This window comes from Serinus canaria, chromosome 10 (assembly GCF_022539315.1).
Source record: "Serinus canaria isolate serCan28SL12 chromosome 10, serCan2020, whole genome shotgun sequence".
Taxonomy (NCBI): Eukaryota; Metazoa; Chordata; class Aves; order Passeriformes; family Fringillidae; genus Serinus; species Serinus canaria.
The window spans coordinates 15,034,713-15,059,977 of record NC_066324.1 but is presented as its reverse complement, the minus strand read 5'-3'; the positions used below and the strand labels follow the sequence as shown (position 1 = coordinate 15,059,977).

Sequence of the window (25,265 nt, the reverse complement as noted above, 5' to 3'; positions counted from 1 at the left end):
GAAACCTGGGTTATCTTATGATTTCGTTTACTATTTTATTAATACTTTGCTGTACTAGAGAGAACTCTGGTCTCTAAGCCTTGTAATTTTCTTAAATCAAGGTGGGGAGGGTAAGCAGGATAAACATCTTTCTGCAAACTTCCAAATAATTTGAAGAAATGACTTCACAAAGTGACACTTGCTTTTGCAGTCACACAACCACAGCTCCATCAGCCTGTGGTTTGCTGCTGTCCCAACAAGGACAGGAACCATGAACATCACTGAGCAGAAGCATTTCCTTCCATCTGGGCATGCACACAACCAACACATTACAAACTGGCATATGGTTTGCATCCTAAAGGGCAAAGGGGGCACAAATACTTTCTCATATTCAAGCAAATATGGACCCACAGGAGAGATAAATAACCTTGCCACTGCTCATCCTTCCAGTGATCTACTAGAACAGCCTAATTTTGAGATCTATCCTTCCACGATTAAAATGGGGCTAACACTCTGTTCTTGATGTTCTTCACAGGATCAAAGTCACTTATGCTCATTTCCCTTATATGAAAAAATATTGAGAGAATGTGAAAAAGAAATCACCATTTTCTCAGGAAACTGCAATGGGAACAAGCTGCCAAGCATTTCAGCACACAGATTGAAAGGTCTTGCCAATGAATGCTGCCTATGCAGAGAATTAACCAGTACCTGCTTATCTAAACCTCAAATTTCCTTCTGCTCAGTGTGAGTTTGACTCTGATTAATTGCCTTAAAAATGTCTTAATACAAAATATATGAAGATACTCTTTATCTTCCTAATCTTTCCTATGAAAGATAAAATGTTTAAGGTATGGGATGATGTTTAAATAAGCTCTGAACTCTTCAAAGTTTTATGGAAATTATGGTGCCTTGTTCTTTAAATAAGCTCTCACTTACATGGTCACTTGATTTGATTTCAAAAAGAGAGAAATCAGAAACTTTCCCTGCATTTAATTACAGAACTTTCTGTGAGTCTAATATGCAGTCTGATCTATTTTGTAATTTTTTTTCATCCAGCTAGACTGTTACAAACACTAGGAACTTATTTTCAGAAACATCTGAAATACTCATAACAAATCTTTGAAGCCTTCATTTATATTGACAGGTCATTTGGTGTCAAAAACTGCTGACCAGTATCAATGCCAAGACTGCTCTCTGTTAGGATGTGCACATCTAATGACAAGAAACTACAGTATAGCACATAAACACGCAACAAAATAGATTCAGAATTTCTACTTCAATATCAAATGACTCAGTTATTTACTTCCAAGAAGTGAGGGGGAAATTGTCTGAAGGCAGCGAATATCTATGTCTGATTTTGGCACCAAATAAAGAGGGGAAGGACAGTTCCATTCTTTTTCTCTCATGTTACTTAAACCCACCTGTATTTATTTCTTTAACTGCATTTTATAGAAGCAAGCTAAAGACTTACTCTTCCACAGAAATATTTTTCAGCTGTGAGTGATGATATATTTAGTGTTTGTTAAACCCACTAAATACCCCAAAGGGCTTTTAGAAAAGGCTGTGTAATCAACTAACTTCAAAAAGTTCTTTAGGGCTCATCAAGCTTAAAAAACTGCTCTATTTTCTCTTAGTTCTTGAGACTTAGAGGTAAGGATAATAGGAGGAAACAAAGTTTATTCTAATGCTCAGACAGATAATTTATAAGGTAGAATTATTTTTTCAAAAAGTGAACTGTTAGTTTAGGAAACAAGGCACACCTGTCTCATTCTGACAGGTGTGTAAGGCCTTTAAGTCAGCAGTCCTGCCATTCCCTGAGCCTTCCACCTATTCTACCACAGGCTGGAATCACAGGTTTGGTGTCTCTGGTGAGCAACTAGCATGAAATCAAAGTGGGAAACCCCTTTTCTGTGAAATACACAGAGAGAAGAGTAGGAAAGCTCACAGTAAGGGAAGCAGCCTGTCTTGGAGCATAACAATAACCACCAGAAGTGTCTTTGCACACAGAACACAAGAGGTGGGGAAAAGGTGCTATTGAAAAAGTTGTTCTCACTGGAATCCACAAGCAGTTGTGCATATTCCTGCTCACTCTGCCAAGGTAAGAAACAAAGGCTGCCTGAGCTGGGTTGGTTTAGTAGCACATTAATATGGGAGCAGCCAGATTCTCAACCTAAAACTCACACCTCATCACAACAAATAATTGCATATTATCTTGCAGATAAAATGACTATTACAACATCAATGCTATTAGTGTAAACTCATATTTCTTTTCAAGCCTAGAATAAAATACAACAAAATCAAGAAAGACATCTAAGTAATTAATCCAGAATGACTCTTCTGCTCTGAAGGACTCAGGAAAAAACCAAAAGTAATATTCTGCATAAGAGCATATTAAATAGTTTAAGACTTTTTAAAAATTACAGCATTTCTACCACATGCTCAGAACTAAATAACCCAAAATATTTTATCTAACTGTTCTGGTTTCTAACAAGCACGTTTCAAGTTGGAAACTCTCTGGTCCGTTAAAAGAGCTGAAGAGACATAATTGAAACCAGTAACGCATTAAATTAAATGGAGCAAATCTTCACCAATAACACAGAGTCTGTAACCAGTGCCCTCAGAAATGCCTAAGTCTTCATAAATGTCAAGCCCCATTTCACTGCTTATGAGAAAAACTTTCATGAAGCAGGATTATTCTAATGTGTCCATGTGTGCACTGTGGCCACACACAGATGCAGCCACTCATGATCAGCCCTAAATGAGAGCACCTGAGTCAGACTCTGGTTTTTTGGGTTTGTTTGTTTTAAATTTGTGCCAGCAGGACACAATGGAAAGTGAACAAGGATATCACAAAGGAATCAGAAGGACCCCAAATTGCGCTCAGAGCAAACAAGCTTTTCCCTCAGACCAGCTCGTCCCCTGGGACTCGCCCCAGCCTCTCTCAGGGCTCTCGGCTGCCCCAAAGCCACGGCCTTCCCTGCCCTGTCGGAGCACTCGCGCTCTCCTCGGCGGAACTCTTCCATGCCCTGTGTGTACCTTAAATCCTACTCCTGCCGTGCTCGTCCCGTTTGGTCACCCCCAGCACCTCACGGCCGGTGCCTGAATTTGCAGCCGCGCCAGACCTGAGCGCCGGCCGCGTCTCAAGGTGAGCTCAAGTCAGCGCCGAAGGAACGGGCACCGGCGGCTGAGGCAACGCCAGAGGCTCATTTGTCATCCCAACTTTCACCCGACGCGGTTGATAAAACCCAATCCACCTCGGCCAGCGCTTCCAAAGGGGAGGTGGAAGTGCCACCGCGCTGCTGCCGGGCCGGGGAAGCGCCGTAGCCGTGCAGAACACGGCGCAACCGATCGAGGAGCTCACCTGCCCGCCTCAGCGCGGGGAGGGCGCCGAGGCCCGCAATCGCAGCCCGCGTCCCACCTGTCGGGCGGCCGAGCATCCCTCAGGAGCCGGTCCCGCCCGCCCCCTCCCGCACCCCCCGACTCACCGAGAAGCCGGCCCAGAAGGGGCAGGAGTGGCGGACGCGGGCCGAGGTGGTGAGCGCCAGGGCGGCGAAGCTGACGGCCACGATGAGGCAGCCGAGCACCATCTGCGTGACCCCCAGGGCCAGCATGGCCCGCGAGCGGGCGCGCTGCTCGCGCAGGCGGGACAGGCTGCGGGACAGCGCCGTGGGGCTGAGGGAGCGCGCCCCGCCGGGGGCCCGCGCCGCCCCGCCGCCCGCCGGCATCCTCCGCGCGGCCCCGCGCCGCCTCCCGCCGCCCCCGCGCTCCGCGGGGCAGCCGGGCGCTGCGGGCACCGCGGCGCATGGAGGAGGAGCCGCCCTGCGCCCGGAGCGACCCGCGCAGCCCCGGCCGGGGCACGGCGGGCGAGGGGCAGCCGCCGCCGCCGCCTCCTGTCCCCGCTGCAGGCGCGGGGCGGGGGGGGCTGCGGGGCTGCAGCGCGCGGGCGCGGCTCAACCTCAGCCGCCGGCGGGGGCGGCCCCGGTCCGGCCCAGCCCCGGCGCCGCTGGCCGGGCGCACTCGCTGGGGGAGCGCCCCGGCACCGCCGCGGCTCCCGCCCCTGCCGCGGAGCGCCCAAGCCCCGCTGCCCGGCGCCCGCCGCTCCGGGAGGGGAGGGGAGCGGGGGAGGGCTGTGCACGGCCAATGGCGGGCGGAGGCAGCGGCCGGAGCATCGGCGGCGGCCGCCGGCCCTGCGGGCTCGGCGTCGTGTGCGAGGCGGGCACCGGGCGAGGAGCCTGGGCCGAGGGCCGCCTGCAGCCGGACGGCGCCCGGACAGCGCCCCCGAGCCGGCCCCGCTCCTGTCGCCGGGGCCCTGAGGGCAAAACCGCTCCCACCTGGGCTTTGTGAGGCAGCGGCACCGGCAGCCTCCCCCTTTGCTTTGCGTGCTCCCGGCCACCGGCGGAGGAAGGGCAGGGCTGGGTCTCAGGTCTGTGCAGAAGGCATCTTAAACGTTTTTTATTTTTTAGGATTTTTTTTCCTCTCAGCAAACCGTAACCAAGTCTGAGGCACAACATCCCCAGTAGCAGAAACATATGAGGCTTCTAATTATAAAAACTTCCCAGCCCTGCTGCTGCTGCCAGCGGGGTCTAGCATCGTCGGGCTTCCCTCAGCACCTGAAGCCACTTTTCCGCAGAAGGGGAATCACAGCAATTAGGTATCAACTGCAAACAGCTTGGCCTACTCATGAAAAACACACAAACAGAACCCAAAGCCCAGGTAATCATCTCACTATACTGCAGGATAGCTTAGGTATTAAAACTATGCCAAGATGAACATGTTTGTAGCACCATAATCTGCTAAAATAGTGGGTTTTTTTTTAATACAGGAATTGTTACTTGTAGTCTATAGATCTGTAATGCTGTGATATTCATAAAAAAACCCACTCAACCTGAACATCACATGTACACCAGGCTTAAAACTGTATTTGAGGCTCTTTTTCTCTTCTTTCAGGAACTTTGCTTAGCGTTAAATAGTTTCCTGGGGAGGTAGCAATGAGGAAGACTGCCTTGACAGGCAAAAGTGTCTGAGGAGGTTCCTTCTCTTCATACAATATCCAGATATTTTACTCTATCAGAAGAACCCAAAAAAGCTTGCTGCTTTCAGCTTAATTCAGTGTCACACAACATCATAGGATAACAGCTGCTGTCCCCTCACCATGGCTGAAATACTGCTCCAGCACATGTGCAAGCCATATTTTAATCAGAGACAAAGGCAGCTGACAAAACTCTACACTGAAGAAACAATTGTTTTGCTAAAAGTTTTTAGTCAAATGTAAGAACTCTACTTACATTAACAATGCTCATAATCAGAAGAAGAGTTAGCTTACAATGACATTAGACTGGGCCTGATAACAAATAGGAGTCAGCTGGAAACACAACACCACTACACATTCCCAACTGATATTCCCAAATTGACTGCTGGCACAGGTGTGCTACCTGTCACCTGAAAGCCCAGACAGAACAGATAAATGAAGGCAGGTGGGAATATATGGTTATAGATCACACTGAATTTTTGCTTCTACCAGTTCACATTGAAACTAACATGCTTTTGTATTTATTTAAGTACAACTATTTGCTGTCCAGCATTGGAAACATTACTTTGAAATGCCCCTTTCAAAGTCAAGGAAGAGTCTTTGTTCCAATGTTCTGCCAAACAGAGTGAAAGGTTCTAGCAAAAGAAACAAAACCAAAGCCCAGATGCAAACTGAATCTCTGCAGTCTCCATGATTAAATAGCTCATTCTCCATCAAGGCAGAAACGTTTTAGGTTATTCAACAGCAGGACAATCAGAAACCTTAATAAATGCATTTCAACCTCTATCTGGGTGCTCTCATTCAGGAGCAAGATGGCCCTAGGGCTTAGAGAAATTAGGACACATTACACTGGGGTGTGAATTTACATCTCACTAACTCCCTGTGCTGATACTATTGAAAACATTACATACAAAGCAACTCACCTTCATTTCCAAGGACTTTCTAACTTGTATGTAAAACTGAAAAAATAAAAAAAAAAAATCCACATTTGTGGGTAATCCAGAGGAGGATCTGGCACTGCAAATCCACAAGTTCATCTGCTGTCCATGAACCTCACATGTGGGTCAACTCTCAGGTAATCAATACTTCCACAGCTTCCAAAATGGTCAACTAAGGCTACCAGAAAAAAAATTATTTTGGCTTCTGGTATGAATCCACTGGACTTTAAATTGTTTTTGGTCACTTCAATATTTGTGAGCATTCAGGTGTAGATAGATACAAGACCTGAATTAGCTCTGTTTAAGATCTGAATTAGCTCTGGATACACTCCCTAGTTTTCTTTGAAGAATCTTAGTTGCTGCATTTGTGTGAGAAGTATTTGAGAAAAATTTGGGAAGTAGTATTGTCCCTAACTAAATTTATTTTGCTGAAGACACCTTTTTGGTATACCTCCACTGGTATTTTTCAGTGCTAGATCACTGCATGTAACTGTAAGTGGAATGTGGTACTGAAATTTTTTCCAGAACTGTGGCCACAAAAGCTTTGGAACAGCCATGTTTATATGGGAACACTATAAACTACTAATTTTAAATTTACCAAATAATTTGTTTCCCAAAGGCAGCCAGAAGGGCACTACATATCAGACCTTATTATTAGCCTGTTAAAACCCATCAAAACTCAGAAGCCAGTGTGATAATGATGCCCCTTTTACCATAACTGCCACCCACCTGTTCAGAAGGCAGCTTCATCCTCAGGACTGTATTAGTGGATAGAAGTTCATATTTATTCTACCTCACTTTGCACTGCAGTGAATTTCATACATCTGTCTCTTCAACTGTTATTTGAGATGAAGCAAGTGGCATTTTCAAGTATGACAGAATTGGAAAAGGAGCAAAGAGAAGTAAATTCACAGTTACAGTGAAGCCTCTCTTGCCATTACGAAGGTGCCCTTCAGGGTACAGACATTGAAAGCATATCCAAGGGCTCTGCCACTGCCACTTACACACAGCATGGCTCAAACCTGCATCCCTCACATGAGCTCAGGATTTGAAGCAGCCCCTCTCTTTAAGGACTTATTAAGCACTAACAAACCAGGCTGTTCCACCCAATATACATCTTAAACATGTAGTGGAAATTGGTCAAATGTGGTAACAGTCCTGAAAAATAAAATGTAAGCTTTATCTACACATACACACAAAATGAGAAACCCCCCCAAAACTTAACATATCTCTTCCATATCCAACCTTCATCATTCATCTTGATATCTTGACTTAAAATAGATTTATTATTCTAATATTTAACAAGTAATTTCTCAGCCATTCAGATGTTGTTGCATCCCTATAACACCAGCAGTAGTAATTCTACTTCTTTTGTCCATCCTTTGATTCCTCAAAGGGAATCAAGAATCCAGACCACAACATCCAGGATAAGTTCAATTGAAGCATATAACAATTTCTTGGCACATATATTAAAAAATTAATTATCTTTTTCCATGGCTACACTTTGCCCTGTTCTAAAAATAACTTGTAAGGCACTTCAACATACTTTATCTCAGTTTACCAGGAACCATCCCCAATATATCCAATTTTTACAGAGGTAATGAAATTGGTTTATGGATATAATTACCTAAATATGAAGTCTGTATCATTGGCAGAACTGAAGAACAACTTATTCTCACATGCCAGCTTCTAAGCATGTAAGGATATTTGATTCCAAAGGCAACAGAAGCTGGTATTTCAGTACATTTCTAAAAGAAATTTACATTTCCTTGCACTTGACAGTCAATCTTCCTTAAGTTTATCTTCCAAAAATTTGTACTGGGCAGGGACAGAAAGGAGGGCAAGACAGCAAATAATAAAGATTTCTTTTTCTATACACCACATCCACTAGTAATCAACATCTTGCAGGAAGTATCCTGCTTTACTAGCCTTGGGCTTTGAAAATATAAAAGCCCCCTCATAGTAGCAGACACCAAAATGTGTCAAAGACAAGACAATGCATGCCAGTGCCCACCAGTGTAAGAAGGGATCATAGAGTTAAATCTGTACATTTAAAACCTTATGGTGGCACTGTTATCTTTGGTACTACTTTGCTTCCTGATGACTCTACAATTTTCTAAAAATAGGATAACTGCATCTGACAGACTTGTAGCTAATCAATGAACCTCAAAAATAAAAATCCTCTTCCCACCTCCTTACTTTTATGCTAATAAAACTATCCACTGTGTTTTCACTTGGCAAACCACATATATGATGACACTCCCAGTCCCATCTTTTACAGCAATTTTTCTGTGGAAGTGAATGAAGAGCTCATAAAGGACATCAATTCTGTGTTCAAAAATAGTATGAATAAAAACTTTAAAAAATAATGTGAGGATCAATAGACTTTGACTAAGCCCTGCTTCTGTGCTTGAATTCCAAGTGCCTATTTGTGAAAGCTTTTAAAAGGATATATTAAAAACAAGAGCATCTGCCTCACAATCATCCAGAGCCCTGCAATGAACCAATGCCTGGACAAAGCTTGCTTCCAAGAGGTAACACAAATAAGGGGAACTGTCACATCTCCACTGCAGCTGGAAAACACACACACAGTCACACACAGAATGACTGGGTTGGAAGAGATCAAATCATAAGAGCCCAACCCTTGCCCTAAACACCTTAACTAAACCACGGCACCAAGTGCCACATCCAGGGATAGTGACTCCACCACCTCTCCAGGCAGGCTATTCCAATATTATATCACTCTTTCTGTGAAAATCTTCTTCCTAATATCCAGTCTATATTTCCCCTGATGCTGCTTGTGACTATGTCCTCTCATTCTGACATTTGTTGCCTGGTGGAAGAGACCAATCCCACCTGACCACAACCACTTTTCAGGGACCTGTAGAGAGCGATAAGGTCATCCTTGAGTCTCCTTTTCTGCAGGCTGAACATCCCCAGCTACCTCAGCTGCTCCTCACAGGGTTTGTGTTCCCAGCCCCTCACAGCCTCGTTGCCCCCTCTGGACATGCTCAAAGTCCTTCCCAAACTGAGGCACCCACATTGTCCTTGTTGGGCTGATTGGTTCCTCTGTGCACATTCTCTCACTTTTCTCTGAAAGGATTTGGAGTTCTATGTGGATCCCTGAGTATCTCAGCTTTTCTGCACCACCTACCACCTATGAACTGGTTTATTACCCCAGCCAGCCACGGACCTGAGGGAGACAAAGAGAAGTGCCTGCCATTACTTTACAGCCATTACTGTGGTTCCTCATGTTTTTACATAGAGGATAATCACAGATGAGTTGGTTTCACCAAAATAGCATACTTTAACAACATAATCTAAGCATATATAAAGCCATAGGAATTACTTCTGTATGTAAGGGTTTTAAATAAGAAAGCTTTGCAGATAAAAAATGAAAGAAACCTCAATTTTCATGCTTTAACCTGGAAGTAGTGTGTGTCTGTTCTTCAGAAACACCTACCTTGGAATGACTTCCTCCACGTGAGTGTCCTGGAGTGCTACAGACACCACTGAAATCAGGATCACTGCTCTGCATTTTATGCCTGCTTGAAAGTTCACACTGGGTACATGTGATTGGATCTGAAAAGCAGACTGCCCTGCAGTTTTACAAAAGGCAAGCTAGAACTCAGATTTTTAAAAATCATTTCTTTCCCAGATGATCACACTTGGCCTGGCAGAAAATGTAATCCCCGCAAAAAAAACCCTAAAAAGCATAAACCAAAGAAGTACCTGATATTTTCTGTCCGAGCCTCAGGGCTTGCCCTTCGATGCCCAAAGGCTCCACAGCACCATCCACCCACCCCTGTCTAATCCAGCTGCAGCCCTGAAACCTGTCTGTGTCTGTGAAACTCATCCTCTCCCCTGGGCACTAAAGCACCTCAAGCAGAAGCAACTTTCTGGTGGCACTCAAGCTCTTGCACCACCCTGTGCCCTTGCTCCACACAGGGAGACAGCAGAACAGGTTTCTAAAAGCAGAAACTTGCAGATAGAAGTACACTGGTATAATATGTTGGATAATATTTTTTAATCCGTACCCTCTTCTCCAGTCTAGTATTTTCCACCAGCACAGCTGGTGGAAATGTCTGCAGATATTTACAAGTTCTCCTCACTCTCCTTTTTGGTCACCTAGTCCCCATGATTCTCTGCATTTCTCCAATCTTCCTAAATACCTCTAGCCTTCCCTAAATAACTCCACATAGAGTATTGCATTAGGTTTTCAGAGCAACAACACGCAGAGTAAAAGGAGAAAAATGACATCATTCTCCAGTAATCTATACTTGCAGAGTACACTGGAAGTTTTATTAGGCTATTATAACATTTCTGCCTTTTTTTTTTCTGGTCAAGTCCATTTTGAAAGCAAAAGACTTAAAGAAAGAAAATGCTATGATTTGTTTATTTGAGCATAACACACTACTGTAGCATCCATTTGTTTTAAATGCTGATGAAATACAGAATATGTTTAGGATCAAACCCAATTTAGTTGCCCTAAATTGAAACAGGTTAAAAACCCACTACCCTGAGGACAGTCAGCCAGATATACAACATTACCCTCTGCAGAATGGCACAGCCAAATGTGCTGCTGGGGATGACTAAGGATTGGAAAATTTAGAGAACCAGATTTCATAGTTAAAAAGTAAACCCCTTAAATATATTTTAAATTTTAATTGTTAAACTTTTTTAAAAAATTCTTACATTTTCTACTTTCACCTGTGTTCAAGATTTATTTTTTAGGTCAAACTTACTGTTCGTCTTTGTCCAGGCATTGTAAATGAACTTTTTCTCAACTCTACACACTGGCTGGAAAGAAGGGGATTTTTTTTCTGAGGTAGAACAGAATACTTTTTCCTTAAAACAAATAGGCCTGCAGAGAAGCTATTTCTTCTGAAATGCATCACCCATGTAGAACATTATACCTGAATAAAATCCTGAGATAGCTGGAGTTCTTAGGTGTTATATGGACTCTTTTTTTTGAGACAAATCTTACTGTACACTTTCTGAAAAAAGCCTCCAGGAAGAGCTAACTTCTGCATAATCATTTATTATATATTTATGATTCAGGTACAATCAGTATATGGAAAAGCCTTTATAAACTTGCTATCCATATGTACCAAGACTCTTTGACTTTATTGTTGTAAGTCTAAATGGCTCATTTGTGCACAAAACTAAGTTTCCTTTCAGCATAGAAAAATATAGAGCAAGTCAAGAAATTACATTTGTTCTGTGAAAAGCTACTCTTACCTGTCTACTTAAATCGGTATAAAATTGTAATATTCCATTTTTGACAGTGTTCTGAATGTTGGGTGTGCTTTTTTTTAACAGCATGCAAAGCTTTCTTTGCTCTTCAAAGTGCTTTTAAAATAGGGCATTCATTCAACATAGGGGGCACTCCCTAAAGCAGTTTTTATCTGGTCAGAAAGTACATGGCCAAGTTTCCATCAGAATTAAGACTCTTGTGTTGGAAGGTGCAAAAAAAGATCATGGGAGCTGTGATTCAGAAGATCTCCAGTAGAGAAGGAACAGATCACTCCAAAGAGGATACCTGGAATAGCCAGGCTGGTGGGACAGCCACTGGCTGATTACTGATGCATTTAGAAGGTTCTGTCACTGTTCTACAAACAGTAAATCTTACCCATGCAAATGACTGCACCCAGGGACACTTCTAGAAGATGGTTTCCTCAAAAGGAAAATGAATCTTTTCTATAATTACCCATACAGTGTTTCTTCTGAAAGACAGGCACTTGTTCTTTTTAAAGGAATACTGCCAGTGTATTTTCCAAAGCAGCCTACTGTGGGCCTGCCTGAGGGGAAATAAAAAACATCCCTGTGGAATATCAGTGCATAATGAGCAGTGTACTTTTGTGGCTGCCTAGGGAACAGTGCTGGCAGCATCCCTCACCACAGTGGCCTGAGGTCTGTAGAAATGACAAGTGGAATGCAAGTCTCTCTTTGGTTTTGGCAATGCCAAAATGAGAAGGATTTAATATGCTGAAGAATTGTATTCCAATGCTAATCTCTATTTTTTGTTTTTTTAATGTCTCTAAATGGAATATTTTTAGTGATAATTTACAAAACAAGCAAACAAAATCTTAGACATCCCTCTTATATTATGGTGCTTGTCAGAGACTAATACAGGGAAATTTGGCAAAAACTATATAGGTGGAATGTAAGCCAAGGATATAAAATGATTTGGCAGAGAGAAAAATTCCCTGAAGGATTTATAATAAAAACAATAATACAAAAAGCACTGAATAGAGAGGTGTACATACAGAAAAAGCAATTACTCTAACAGAATATTAGTTACTATGACAAGTGTTTGAAAAACAGACTTATCTCAACTGCCAAAAATAATTAAGCAGATTGTCTCACTACCCTTCAAACAAAAGAATTAGTGAGAAATTTCATTCAGGCTTTGTGCTTCTTTCTCTGAGAACCAGGAAAATTAACAAGGTCAGCTAGAGTACAGCTAGGATTACTCTTCAGCCAGTATTTTAGCACAATTTTTAATACTTTTTTTTTTTTAATCTCCCTCTTGTTAAAGAATTTCTTCCCAAGGGGGCATTTGGCAAACAGCCTGGTTTGCCAGGCTGTTCAGTGCCCTCTCATTCACCCTGCAGCAGAAAGCATTGCTCTCCCTGGCACCAGCAGAGCCAGGGCCAGTCACCCCTTGCTCCAACTGGTACCATTTCTCACCCATCTCCTGCAATAAAGTGATGCTACTGAAGGGGCACTGAGGCCTGAGGTAGCAGGAGCAATTTGGAGGCAATTGCTCCATTACACAGAATATGAGACAGTTGGATTATTATTTCAAGTTTTTCTCTGAGTATTTCAGGCCCCTGGGTAGGAGTTGATGTTGTACTGTGGAACTGAATAATTCAGAAGGGAGTCCCTTAGGAGAACAGCTGTTAGGTAAACACTTCAGGAAAAGCCAAGTTTAGTAAAGGCCTTTAAATTATATTTTTCTTTCCCCACTGAAAGCCTAATTATCTCTTACTAGCTCAGAAGATTTTGTTTCAACCTAACAAGCACTTAATGCTCCCTGTTCTCCTCACATTACTGCCTGAACAGTTTCTGAGTAGTATCACATAGTCTCTAATCATTACGAGGGTGAAATGTTCCTGGGGTTGGAAAAGTAACTCTATGAGCTTCAAAAATTGAGAAACAACGGGGGGAAATTGCTATTCTGCTTGTGCTTCTTACCCTGATGAATTCTTCCAGCCATTCAGACAGAGTTCTGAAGGCTACAGGTACTTCTCAATCCTTTTTCTTTAGTGATGTTCTGCATTACCAGCTGAGGAGGTTGGCACCCAATTGAAAGTCATCCCTTGGATTCACACAGCACCTGCAGATAATGTCAGTAAAGTTCATCTCCAGGCATTCTGCTGCTCTGGGTCACCACACTTGGTGTCCTCAGAAAATTGTGTCTAATGTGCTTCCTGTCAGGGGAGGCTGTGGCTGTGCTCCAGTTTTAGGGTGGTTGTTTTTTAAGAAAAGCATTACTGTAAGTGTTGTGCTGCTATTAAAGATAAGGAACATTTTTACTTTAAATGTAGAGATAGAAGCTGATAAAATAACATATTGTTCACATAAGGCAGGACTGAAATAAAACCATTCTGGCATATAAATATTAAGTAATGTTTCCAATATGATCTGTGCAACTGAAGGACAATTACAGCTCCCCACTCCATCTCCCAGATAAAGCTACTGGAACAATATATCATTTTTAATGAGATTTTATAGCATTCTGTAATTTCTTCTTACCTCTGTATATTACAAGATATTTTGCTTTCTGCTGTGTGTGCATTCAAACCTATTTTTCCATATTTATATTTTCAGTTGATTGCTGGTAAGTATAGAATTAAATATGTAGCCTAGACTACTGTGGAAATTGCTTATAAGCCTCAGGTGTTATCCTGGAGGAAAGTAAACTCTAAATTAAACTAAAATCTACACTAGTCACACTTCTGGGGAGACAAAATCATCCAAAACAGACCATACCTACTCTGTGTAATTCAGAATTTGGGTAAATTCCAAGCCTTCCCTTTGGTTATCAGACTGCAAAGGGAAGGATGTCTGTCAGGGTACTCTCAAAGAGCCTACCACAGTATTTTTTCTTCAGAAACCCATTAAAATTGCTTCTTTGATCAAACTCTCGGGAAACATTCTAATTTAAAGTACTAGAGAACTGTGACTTAACAAGATGTGCACTCTTTTCAAGAACTACTTCACCTTGCCCACTTCCTCTATGAAATTACTCTAATCTCATTCTTTCCTCTCTGCCTCATATCAGCTCAATGATAAATAGAGTTAATAGGCCTTGCAAATCACAAATAGACAGGTGGTGCAGTGATGGACTTGCCATTAGCTGCATTAGCACAATGTGTTTTGGGAATTTCAAGAAGGTATAAGCACATTGAGCTATTACAGGCTATTTCAATAAATCACAGAGCATTTTATTTAATTAAGTCCCTTTTAATAGCAATATTAGAGATACAGATAGAAGTGTCATTAGTACAAACAGGTTTGATACTAAGCAACCTGGGGTTTTTTATTGTTTTCTATCCCATAAAAAATAACATTCTATAATTCTTCTTGATTCTTTGATTTACAATGTAAAATGCTGTGGTTGGTAGCCTTTACATTACTGGGCTCATGGCCTGACAGCTTCCATTCCCTCACCTGCTGGGATTTTTTTTCCAAACCCTAGGACATTACAACCAGTGAGGAACAACAGTAATTAGCACAGCACAGGCATCTCTAGAGGCATCAGATGTTTCTGTGCAAGAGGAAATGCTGTAACTGAAGAGAACAGCTTTGAAGGAATGAGGATAATTTTGCTTTACCAAAACAGGGGTATAGAAGAAGAGAGAGTGAATATTCAGAGTATATGACCTCCTCAGTGTTTCTTTAAAATTTTTAATTTTTACTATGAGGGTCTGGAATAGGTTCCCTGAAGTGGTGATCTCCATTCCATAACAGCAGACAGACTGATCATTATTTTAATTATTTAGGGAAAGACTACAAGGGACCAAGAAAGAGCAGAGGTGAAAGATTCGAGCTGTTGAATGGAGAGGGAAGAATTATGAGGCAGGATCCAGAGCACATCTGCAGCCCTCATCTCAGGACACACAAAACAGGAGAGAAGCTGTCTCCCTACCACAGCTGAGATCATGGCATTGGGAGCTGACATCCAAGGAGCTGACATGGATGGTAATGAAAATAAGCCTGGGTATTTCAATTCTGGAATTCAAAATACCCACAAACGAACAATATTCCATCCAAAACAACCAACAAATGAATGATTGCCCCATACAGAATGGGACTGTGTAGGGTAAAAAACATAGTTAACACAGTGGACCAAAGCCATATATATTGGAATGACTCTCAACTTCCCCATTTCCTGGGTTTTGACAAGACCCTGATATTAGTGAAAGGTGGAAGATGAGCAAACTTTACACCACAATAAAGCTTTGGGCTGCCACTAACTAAAACACAGTACAAACCTGGGAACAGTACAAATCCTGGGAACTGATTTTATTATGGTACCCAGTAAGTTACCCCTCTTTAATTGGAACTATTTCTAACTGTATTTAGTCTGTCAGTGGGAAACAGCTTGCTCACAAAGTACACTGCCTGGTGAAGACAACATATACAAAAGCTTACCCAAGTGCATGGGCTATTTGAACAAATCCTCTTGGCCAGCATCAGAGAGCAATCTCATTTCAGTAGAGCACAGCCACTCCAGTCCTCCTCAATCCAAGTTCAGGGCCTCTTATGAACTCTATTTCACAGATGGGAAGGTTTCCAACAGAGCAGTCTCCTGATCATCTCCACATGAAAGGCTATATTCAAAGACACTCTAATGAAGGACTTGAAACCAAATTGATCACTACCACGAAGTGCAGGAGATTTGCTGGTCTTTGTTACTGAGCTCTGTTTTCCTACATGCCCTTCAAATACAGCACTTATTAGACACAGCAGGTTTGCAGAGTTAATGGGCTCTACACAGACTACTGGACATTAGAGTTTCTTGATAGACAGTTTAAACAATTTCCTGTTTTATAATTTTTACATTTGGTAATGGAGTAATTATCCTTTTGAGAGTCAACTGCTGAAATTCCCACAGATATTAAATGACACATAAAAAACCATTTATCTGTCCCAAAAGTTGCTACCTTCAGATCTGAATGTGTTCATGACTCTGTGGAAGGGCAGATTCACTAAGAGGGGAAGATTCAGCAAAAAATGCTTGTAACCCTTCTGAAGCAATGCTTAAAACAAATATAAACAGAAGTGCTTCACTTATGGCTGATCCCTGCCATAGTCATTTACAGCTGGTTTCCCCCCTGCTGTGGTGCCTTACAGCAAGCTGAAGTTGTAAGCATGATTTGCTGTTTCCCACAGCATTCCTGTGAGTAGCCAGAGCAGCAGGGACAGAAGGGCTGGGAGGTGGGGCTGTGTGTGCCAGGCACAAGTCACAGCAACACGAGTCCTTCAACAACTGCATGGATTATTAAGCAATAGCTTATTTGCAACCATCCATCATCCCTCTCCTAAGCAATCTCCACCCAGGCATAACAACTTGATTACACAGCTCACACCATATGTGCCCAGAACACAGCATTTCAGAGCTGCTTAACTCACACATGCAACGTATGATAATACTTTTATCCACGTCACTCTGCTATTTTACAGTCTGGTGCCTTCACTGTCCTTGTCTTTTGAGTAAGTGTGGCTCATCTGTGGTATTCCCAAAAAGTCTGTAGTTTTAAAATTGCTGAAAATTTCACCAACTGCAATGTCAAATTAAGAGCAGATTTTAAAAAGCTGAAGTAGAAGCTAGACAAGTGAAAAGTTGCTACATTCAGGCAATACAGCTATTGCTTCCCACCTGTTCCTAATGTACATTCTAGGTCCACAATAGGCTTTGATGTGATTTTGAGAGAAGTAAAGCTAGTTAGTGCTGAAGGTTTTGGACACCTGTTAGCAAACTGAAGCTGGAAATGGTAGAAGTATGGTTTTGGGGATTTTTTTTTTGCATGTCCAGCTGATAAAGAGATATTTTGACTTATTATGCTGATATTACTATTACTTCTAGTCTATTACTGTAGTCACTTCTGATAGCATCCCAATGTCCATATTATGTTCATGACAAGACCCTCCTGTGACCGCTAGGAAAAAGAAAATTCAGGCTTTGGGTTTTCTTGTACTGAAAACCCTGACCCCTTAGACACCATGTGAATTTTACACCACTCTACACCAGTATGTACACAAAGGCTGGATTAGCAGTATGTGCACACATATTTCAAATTGCTGGCTGCAGCTTTTCTCTGCTTCAATGGAGGATCACATTAACAATTATTAGTCAGACACAGTGGGCAGCCTATTGCATGTTAGGAAGGATGTGTCACTTAAATGGAGTCATGGCTACAAACACACATCTACAGCATTTATTAGCTCTAAGCTGCCATCCCAAGTGCTGAAATGAAAACACAAGTCACTTCCTCAATCAGAATGAAAACTATTTCTTAAAGAAATGCAAATGAAATCCAACTTCAGTCATCAGTTGAAGCTGAACAGTCCACAATTGTGATCCCACAAAAACTGAGAAGCAAATTAAATCTTAGCTGTGTAGAGCTGGGAAAAGTTTCTGGTCTGGAGGTCTCTGTATAAATAGGTTGCTTCAGCATGCAACAGCTGGCCTGGCAGATTTTGCACTGTGAGCAGAGTGCAAATGAACATCCCTGACAGGGACAGTTCATAAATAAAGCAATATTCTAGAAGCTAAAATCACTTTTGCCATGTGCTGAATCTTAGAAGTACTACAGCAAAACACTCTAATGTCTGAATTCTCTAACCTTTTCCTGCTGAATTATAGAACATGGGCTGTAAATATTTAACTGAGACAAAGGAGGCTCTAGATTGCAGTAAGAAAAAAGTGTTACCTCCTCCATTAGCCTCATTCTATTTTCAAAGGTATTCCAAGGTTCATTGGGTGGCAAGAACAGATTTTATTGTCAAACATGGGAATGTTTAGTGAGAAACTATTCAGGTGAGAAAAGAACAATGGAACACAGAGAAGAGAACTGTAGCTTGAACCTTGAAGTCTCATAGAGCAGAGCAGCTGAAGTTACACTGAAGACCTGCATGACCCAGGGTGTTGTGTTTGTGCCTATCCCCAGCCCAGGATGTGTCACAGTGCCCTTGCTGCTTGCAGGCACCAAACCAATGATTTCCAAAGCAGACAGAGGCAGCTACAGCATTGGCCAGTTGAAAACAACAGACCAGGCAGCAGGGCTACTACTGCTGCAAAAACCAGATCACTTCTAGTATTGGAAGCTTTTAATGTTTCTTGACATTGGGCACCAAACACAGGTGAGTTAATTTATCTTCTAAATATGGCAAATACCGTGTAAATAAGGAAAACTTTACAGCATTAATGTCTGCAGAGTGAAAATTTCAAAGTATTACATGATAAGATCACATAATAGGATAAAAGCACTAGCAGCAACATCCCTACTACACTGTGGCAATTTTGCAGCCATTTCATTCAGGAAGCCTCATTGAACACAAACAATTCAGCTAGATTAAAGTAGAGCTATGGACAGCTACAAGTACATTTTGTTCAATTAACAGCAAAAATATGGAAGCCACACACAGGGATTTTGAGCTAGAACTGTTATGCTTATTTGTTTCCCATCTCCTTCCATAAACAGTATGACAGCAGGGCAGAGAAGGAGTAACAGCAGCTGAGCAATTTTCTTAACCAATTTTTAAACACCACTGGTGTCATAGAGGGCCTTTATGAAGTATGGTATTTTTATCACTTCTTTTGGACATAATCAGATGCTCCATAAATTAGCAGGCCAGAGCAGTTAATAGATGAGCACTCACCTGGACTCTTAAAAATGAGGGAACAATTCACTGGGGTTAGCACAAAAGTTATGCTGTCTGGTCAGAAGAGTCTTTGGATGGTTAAGGGTGGAAGGAACATGCAGAGGCCACCCTGCCCAGCTCCCACTGTTCAAGCAGGGTTACCCAGAGCCAGGTGGCTTTTGAGTAACTCCAAGGATGGAGAGTCCATGACCTCCAGGGCCATCTCAAAGCAAATAAGTGGTTTGTGTTGTTCAGAAGGAACCCTCCAGGTTCCATCCTGTGCCCACTGTCTCTTTCATGTGCCCCAGGACGCAATGGAAAGAGTCCAGCTCCACCTTCTTTGCACCCTTCCTTGTGGTAGTTGGTTTCTGCACATATTAAGAATAAAAGAATCCCCCCAAGCCTTCTCCCCTGCAGGCTACACTGGCCCAGCTTTCTCAGCCTTTACTCATTGTAGAGCTGCCCCACCCCTTCACCATCTCTGTGGCTCTTGGCTCCACTCTCTCCAACACATCCACATCTCTCCTGGCCTGAGGAGCCAGGAGTGAACAGAGACCTCCAGGCTGAGCAGTGCTGAGCCAAGGGGAAGAATCCCCTCCTGGAGCTGCTGGCAATGGTTTGCCTCATGCAGCCCAGGAGAGCACTGCAGATGCCTTTGCTGCAAGGGCACACTGCCAGAATGGGAGCTGAATCTCAGAGAATCCCAGTGCCAAGACCTTCACAAGGTGCTCTGATTGATGTGAGGGCAACACACAGCAGAGCAGGGAGGTTTCCAGATGCCCCAGTACAGCACCAGAGTGAAGAGACACAAAGCATTTCATGAGGCCACATACCCACAGGGCAACTTTTTCTTACCACAGCAATTTGGCTTCTGTTAGTGCTGAAGAAAACATATTTTCTACATGAGAATCACAAACAATGTGCACTTAAAAAATAACTAAGATAACTAAGATGTTGACTAAAGGTATGTATTAGTGGGATTTAAAGTTAACCCGGTCTCACTTCTGCATTTAACTCCATTAGCTCTGCATTCAGCTACACTGCAGCTGAGCAGCACTACAAGAGTTATGGCTGTACAAGACACAATTTTGATTCATCTCTTTTCAACTTGCTTTTCCTTTCCCAAATACATGGAGGATAGTCCTGGAAGCATATTTGAACTGACACTGAAGAAGAAAACCCTGAGCAGCTACTACATGTGAGACCTGGACTGTTGTGGAGGTAACTTTGTTGTGGAATTATTTTCTTCTCTTTAATTACCTTTAGTTACACGTTCAGTAATTCACCTAAGAAAACTTGTCCACAAATTTAAAGTTTTACTATGAAGAGTCACTTTGCATTTAAGTTCATTATTTATCAAGACATACAGAATGAATGAAATTACTTACAGCACCTTTCTTTTGGGTCTCTCTGCTTACTCACTGGTCCCAAAATGGCTGTTCTTAATGCAAAATAAACATCCAAACAAAATTACTTAGCAAATGCCATGCCTGTAAACAGGGGCATAACATTCTGGAATTCTGCACATGCCATAAGCAAATACTATTCTACATAGTTAGTAGTATTCTACAGGGTTATATTTATCCTTACATAACTCTGCACCAGAACCCCAGCATCCCTTCCCATGTATTTTTAGAACTTAGCATTCACTAAGAATAAAATGATGCACAGATGGATCCCTGGATTTCATTGCCTCACTAAACCCTTAAAATATCTGTTCATATTCAAGACCAGAAACATTTTTGGAACATCAATTTTTTTTTGCTTAACAGAAAGAAATTTCTTACTCAGCTGTGATTGCTGCAAGAAATGTCTGATCTCACCACCCCAAATTAGTACATTTTGACAGAAAACTAGAGATAAGTAAACCTTTGATCTTCTTGAATTAAATTTTTTTATAACATTTCATGCAGATTTTTCCAAAGTCTATGAAGTTACATGAAGGTATTCATAGACCATTTGGCATTTAACTTCTATTTTGTTAATGGAGCAATTATCATCTATAGTCCAAATAACTAATTTCTTGTGACAATTAAGAAAGCAAGGAATTAAAATGGGCTTACTAATGAGCCATCCATTTAGAGTGAAGGTCTCAAATGCTGGGAAGGCCTTTAAAAATTTAATTTTCTTAACTCCATATACATAATTACATAACAGCCTAAACATGAATTTTATTATATATTCCAATGGCACAAAGGTCATCTCCTCCTCCTGAGGAAAAAAGGTTTGGGAAAAAAACTCAAGACCTAGAAAATTCATTTATTTTAGAATCCAGATTTTTGATCCAGATTAGACCATCCAGACTGTTATAAAGACATCACACTGCTATGAAAAACACATTTTAAGATAGTAAAAAGTACCCTAGCAGCAGTTTACATAGACTGTTCTTTAGGAAACTACTCTGTACTACACTGAATTCTTTCCTAAGGCTTGTTTGCAATTTGGTTTGAAAGAGATAACAGTTTATGCAAAGAGAACATGAAAAATGAATTAACTGCAGACTAAAAAAGTCTATAAAAGTCCATAATCTCTTGCTGGGTGTATTACATCAGAGCATCCTTCTGGCATTTTCCCCTTCAGTTTATTAGCTCATAAAGAAAACCCACAGTCCTGGAAAAATGACAAAGGCAGAAAATACTGTGCTGTAGCAAAGTGAGATGGCACAGACAGAGCTGGCCACAGTGAGTTTGAGACTGCTGTTGCACTGCCTTGTGGCATTCACATTCTCTGAAAAAAATCCCTTTACCCAGGATTTTTCTCCTGGGAAGCTGAGAGGCCTCAGAGAAAAAGGAAAACAATTCTTATCTCATTTGCTTCTCCTGTGTGGAATGTGTTTGGAGATTGTTTCATTGGCCTCTGGTGTGAGTTGTTATCACTCATTGGACAATTATGGCCAAGCTGTGTCGAGACTCTGGAAAGAGTCACAGCTTCTCATTAGTATTGAGTATCTTTTTCCGTATTCTTTAGTATAGTTAGTATAGCATTCTTTGGTATAATATAGTATTATAAAGTAATAGATTAGCCTTCTGAGAACATGGACTCGGATGCATCATTGCTGCCTTCATGGGGGCATTCCCTGCAAATACAATACTGTCTCTTTGCTTTCCCAGCTTTCTAAATAAGAACACCTCTTCTGTGACCACAAAAGCAGCCTTCAAGCAACCTCTGTTTTCTGAAAGAAAACAAGCAGCAAGTCTCAAAAAAAAAATGAAGCCAACCTGTTTTGCAGAAGGAACAAGATAAAGAAGTTTTTCTGCAAGAGCCCTTGACACGGAAGGGAGCACGGCCATCCTGCAGCTGGATGAGCAGCTCTGGCTCCCTGCTGCCACACCACTGAAGCCATGCTAGGCTTTCTGATGACTGCATTAATACTCTGAGCATCTTCCCCTTGGTACCTGCTCTAAGACCATCCCCTCGTTTACGAGCGGACAGCAGTTTTAAATGCCAGCTGAGACACCTGAGGCTCTGTCCCGATGTCAGTTTCCCGGTGACAGAAGCAGTTCCGCGGAGCTCAGCGCTCCGGAGCGGGGCCGGGCCGGGCCCAGCTGCCCGCAGCTCCGGCAGCCGCAGCTCGGCACCGGAGCTGTTCCTTAGGCTCGACTCCCCCCCAGTGGTTGCTGTTTCCACTCACATGTGAGCCCAAAGGTGCCGCAGCTTTTCAGCCTGCGGAAAAAACCCAGCAGAACTTGGCAGTGTTAAGGGTGATAAATCAAAAGGAGCGGTAAGAGGCTGGCAGAAGTGATGTGTGATTCTGGATTAGCCAGTCTGTGTTATGGATACACTGCACAGGAGCTCTGGTGGAGCTCTCATTGTGCAGAAGCCTGCACAAAGGGAATCTAACACTAATTGCAGATCTGAATCACTCCTTTTTAATTAGAGTGTTCTTAATTATATATTCATTTTCTTTCACGGTATGAGAAAGCGAATTTCTTATTTTAAGAAGTGCTTTTCTGTTCACAAATAGGTGATTATCTTTGTTTTTCCTGTTTGCCAAGAGTAGTCCAATTACATACACATTATTATTATAATGTGATCAAAAACTCTCAAGACCATATGGCAAAACTATTCCTAATTGCTATGAAAATCCAGTAAAAGTTCAAAGTGTACCAAGTTCTGTGGCAGATATGCATTCTGACCACCCCCAATGGCCAATGGATCCTATAGGAAGACAGGCAAGACTTAGATACACAAGCACACCCCCCTGTTACCTGCAAAGCTCAGACTTTGCAGTAGTGGCAGGTGTGTACGTGTATATACATAAAACCAGGCTGAAAAGAAATTCACTAGATAGGTAGAACAGTTTTCACTTACTTATATTCAGACACATTTTCTGATTCCTTGAGGGTTTTTAGAGTGGTTCTTACTGACAGTTTCTACCACTGTAAAACTACTTGCCCACAATAAAACTACCTTTTTCTCTTAAAATAGGAGAATTGAAGCATCAGTGCACACAACAAGGACTTGCACTCCTCCATCTCCATTTCTGTTACATTTTGGCCTAACTACATGCAGGTATTTTTGCATGACATTGTGGTGTATTTTCTGTACATAGCTTGATCACTAGAAAGCCCCAGCTAGGTGCTTTTTATTTTTGATATTAAAAAACAAGGATCACATCTAGAAATGAAGAGTGACACTTAATTCCCTCAGAATGAAGTGCTTTGAAATCCTCATACACAGAGTAGTTCAAAGCCTGCTGGCCTCACAGCTCACTACCTACCAGGCTACACTTTGGAGTACTGCCTACAGACCAGAGGAGAAAGGTCATCAGCAAACTTCTAACCATCCTATCAAAAGAAAGGAGAAACAGAAAACACATGGAAAGTTATGGGTATGTCAGAAGAGTGCCTGCTATTCATTTAAACAAAATGATTTACACCTTTCTGAACAGACTGTGCTTGCTCATCACCTGCTCTCACACTGCAGAAAGGGAAATTCTGAGCTCCTTGCCCCCAGAGCAATACCTTCACTGGGGGGATAGAAACTTCTGCATCCTATAGACAAATTCAGCAGAAAACACATCAAGGAACTCTGCTGGTGGTTTTTGGGGTTGGGGTGTTGTCAAATAGAACACTGCAGCAGCAGCAGCAGCTTTATAGGCTCTCAGGAAACTCTTCCTGCTCAGTGATAGTTTTCAGCATTTGTGAAAAACTGCTCTCTCCTCTTACTGGCATGGTTTAAAACTGGGCAGCTGTTACCATCACAGGCCAAGACTCTATAGCATTTATGCTCATTAAATAATGGAAATTTCATTTATGGAAATTATATTTAAATACCACCAGAATAGAAAACAAAAGTCTCCAGTCTCTTGAAACCAAATCAACCCCACAGGCTTCTATACCAGCAAGTCCCACATATGGATGAGAGACTGGAGGATGAGTAAGCTTTATTTCAGAGAGACTGACACAGCTGCATAGATATTACTGCAATAGCTTATGTCTGAAATGCCTTTTCAAAACTGCCTAGAACCATGAAGATGTCAATTACTAGGAAAAAATGAAAGTCTGTTTATGAAATGTATCTGGAAGATATGCAAACCCCCTCTCATCTCTCCTGCATTCTCAGCAGACGCGTGAAGGGCTATGAAAACCCTCAGTATGCTGCTGACAGAAATTTAAAAAGTGGTGCCAACACCAGCAGCACCACTGGGACTGCCACTGCTGGCCAGGGAAAAGGGCTGCAACTCCTCAGCTCTGGCTGTTCTGCAGGGGCAGCAGGTTACTGGTTATGGAGCTCATTTCAGAGCATTGTTTCCTATACAGTAAGGTTTGCATCTGCATATATCTTGTGCCTTTACACAGCTTTTAGACAGACAAGCTGAAAACAATTAGCACAAATCTTAATTTTAAGCAACTATTTCCTGAGCACTAAGCTGATCTCCCCAATGTACTGTTTTACTAACAGGCTACTTAGTTCACAAATATGTAAACTTCTGTATGACCAGTGTAGTTAATTCTATCTTACCTTTTTATTTTGCAAAGTGAAATATTTGGTCATGAATTCAGGAAGAAGTATAATTAGGAGGGAAATGACTGCAGTCAGTTTCACTGTTACACCACCTATACTGGAAGTTCTCTATCAGGCTCTGTATTATGAATGATCCTTCTAGCAAAGACATTTCTCCTCCTCTTCTTTCTACAAGGAATAATTTTCAATGTCAGGTTTCACTCTGGCAAAAATTATCTATATCTTAGGCAAGGCTTTTAAAGGCTTGTAATTTAGTATTGCCATTAGTATGCAAAGATATAAAAGAACCTATCAGACTAAATACCCAACGTCATTTTCCTTAAATTTTACAGCCTGTTTCTTTTAGATCTTCCCCCAAATTCTAAGCCCCAAAGTTAAAAAGAAATAGGCCACAGTTTTTCTGAGAAAATATTGCTTATTTTTAATACAATTAAGAAACTAATACCTTAGAAGTGTTTTCAACCAGCACTTACCTT

At 41.9% G+C, this 25,265-nt stretch overlaps 1 protein-coding gene across 2 annotated transcripts in view; it reads right to left on the bottom strand.

Moving 5' to 3' along the window:
• ENTREP2 (endosomal transmembrane epsin interactor 2) overlaps window positions 1-3,635 on the bottom strand; it is an 86,882-nt gene extending 83,247 nt beyond the window's left edge. For both annotated transcript variants that reach the window (XM_030228256.2, XM_050978587.1), the window contains exon 1: window positions 3,465-3,635. In XM_030228256.2, coding sequence (XP_030084116.2) covers window positions 3,465-3,590 — 126 coding nt within the window. In that variant the 5' untranslated portion in view covers window positions 3,591-3,635. The remainder of the gene's footprint in view (window positions 1-3,464) is intronic.
• Between the last annotated feature and the right edge of the window lie 21,630 nt (window positions 3,636-25,265).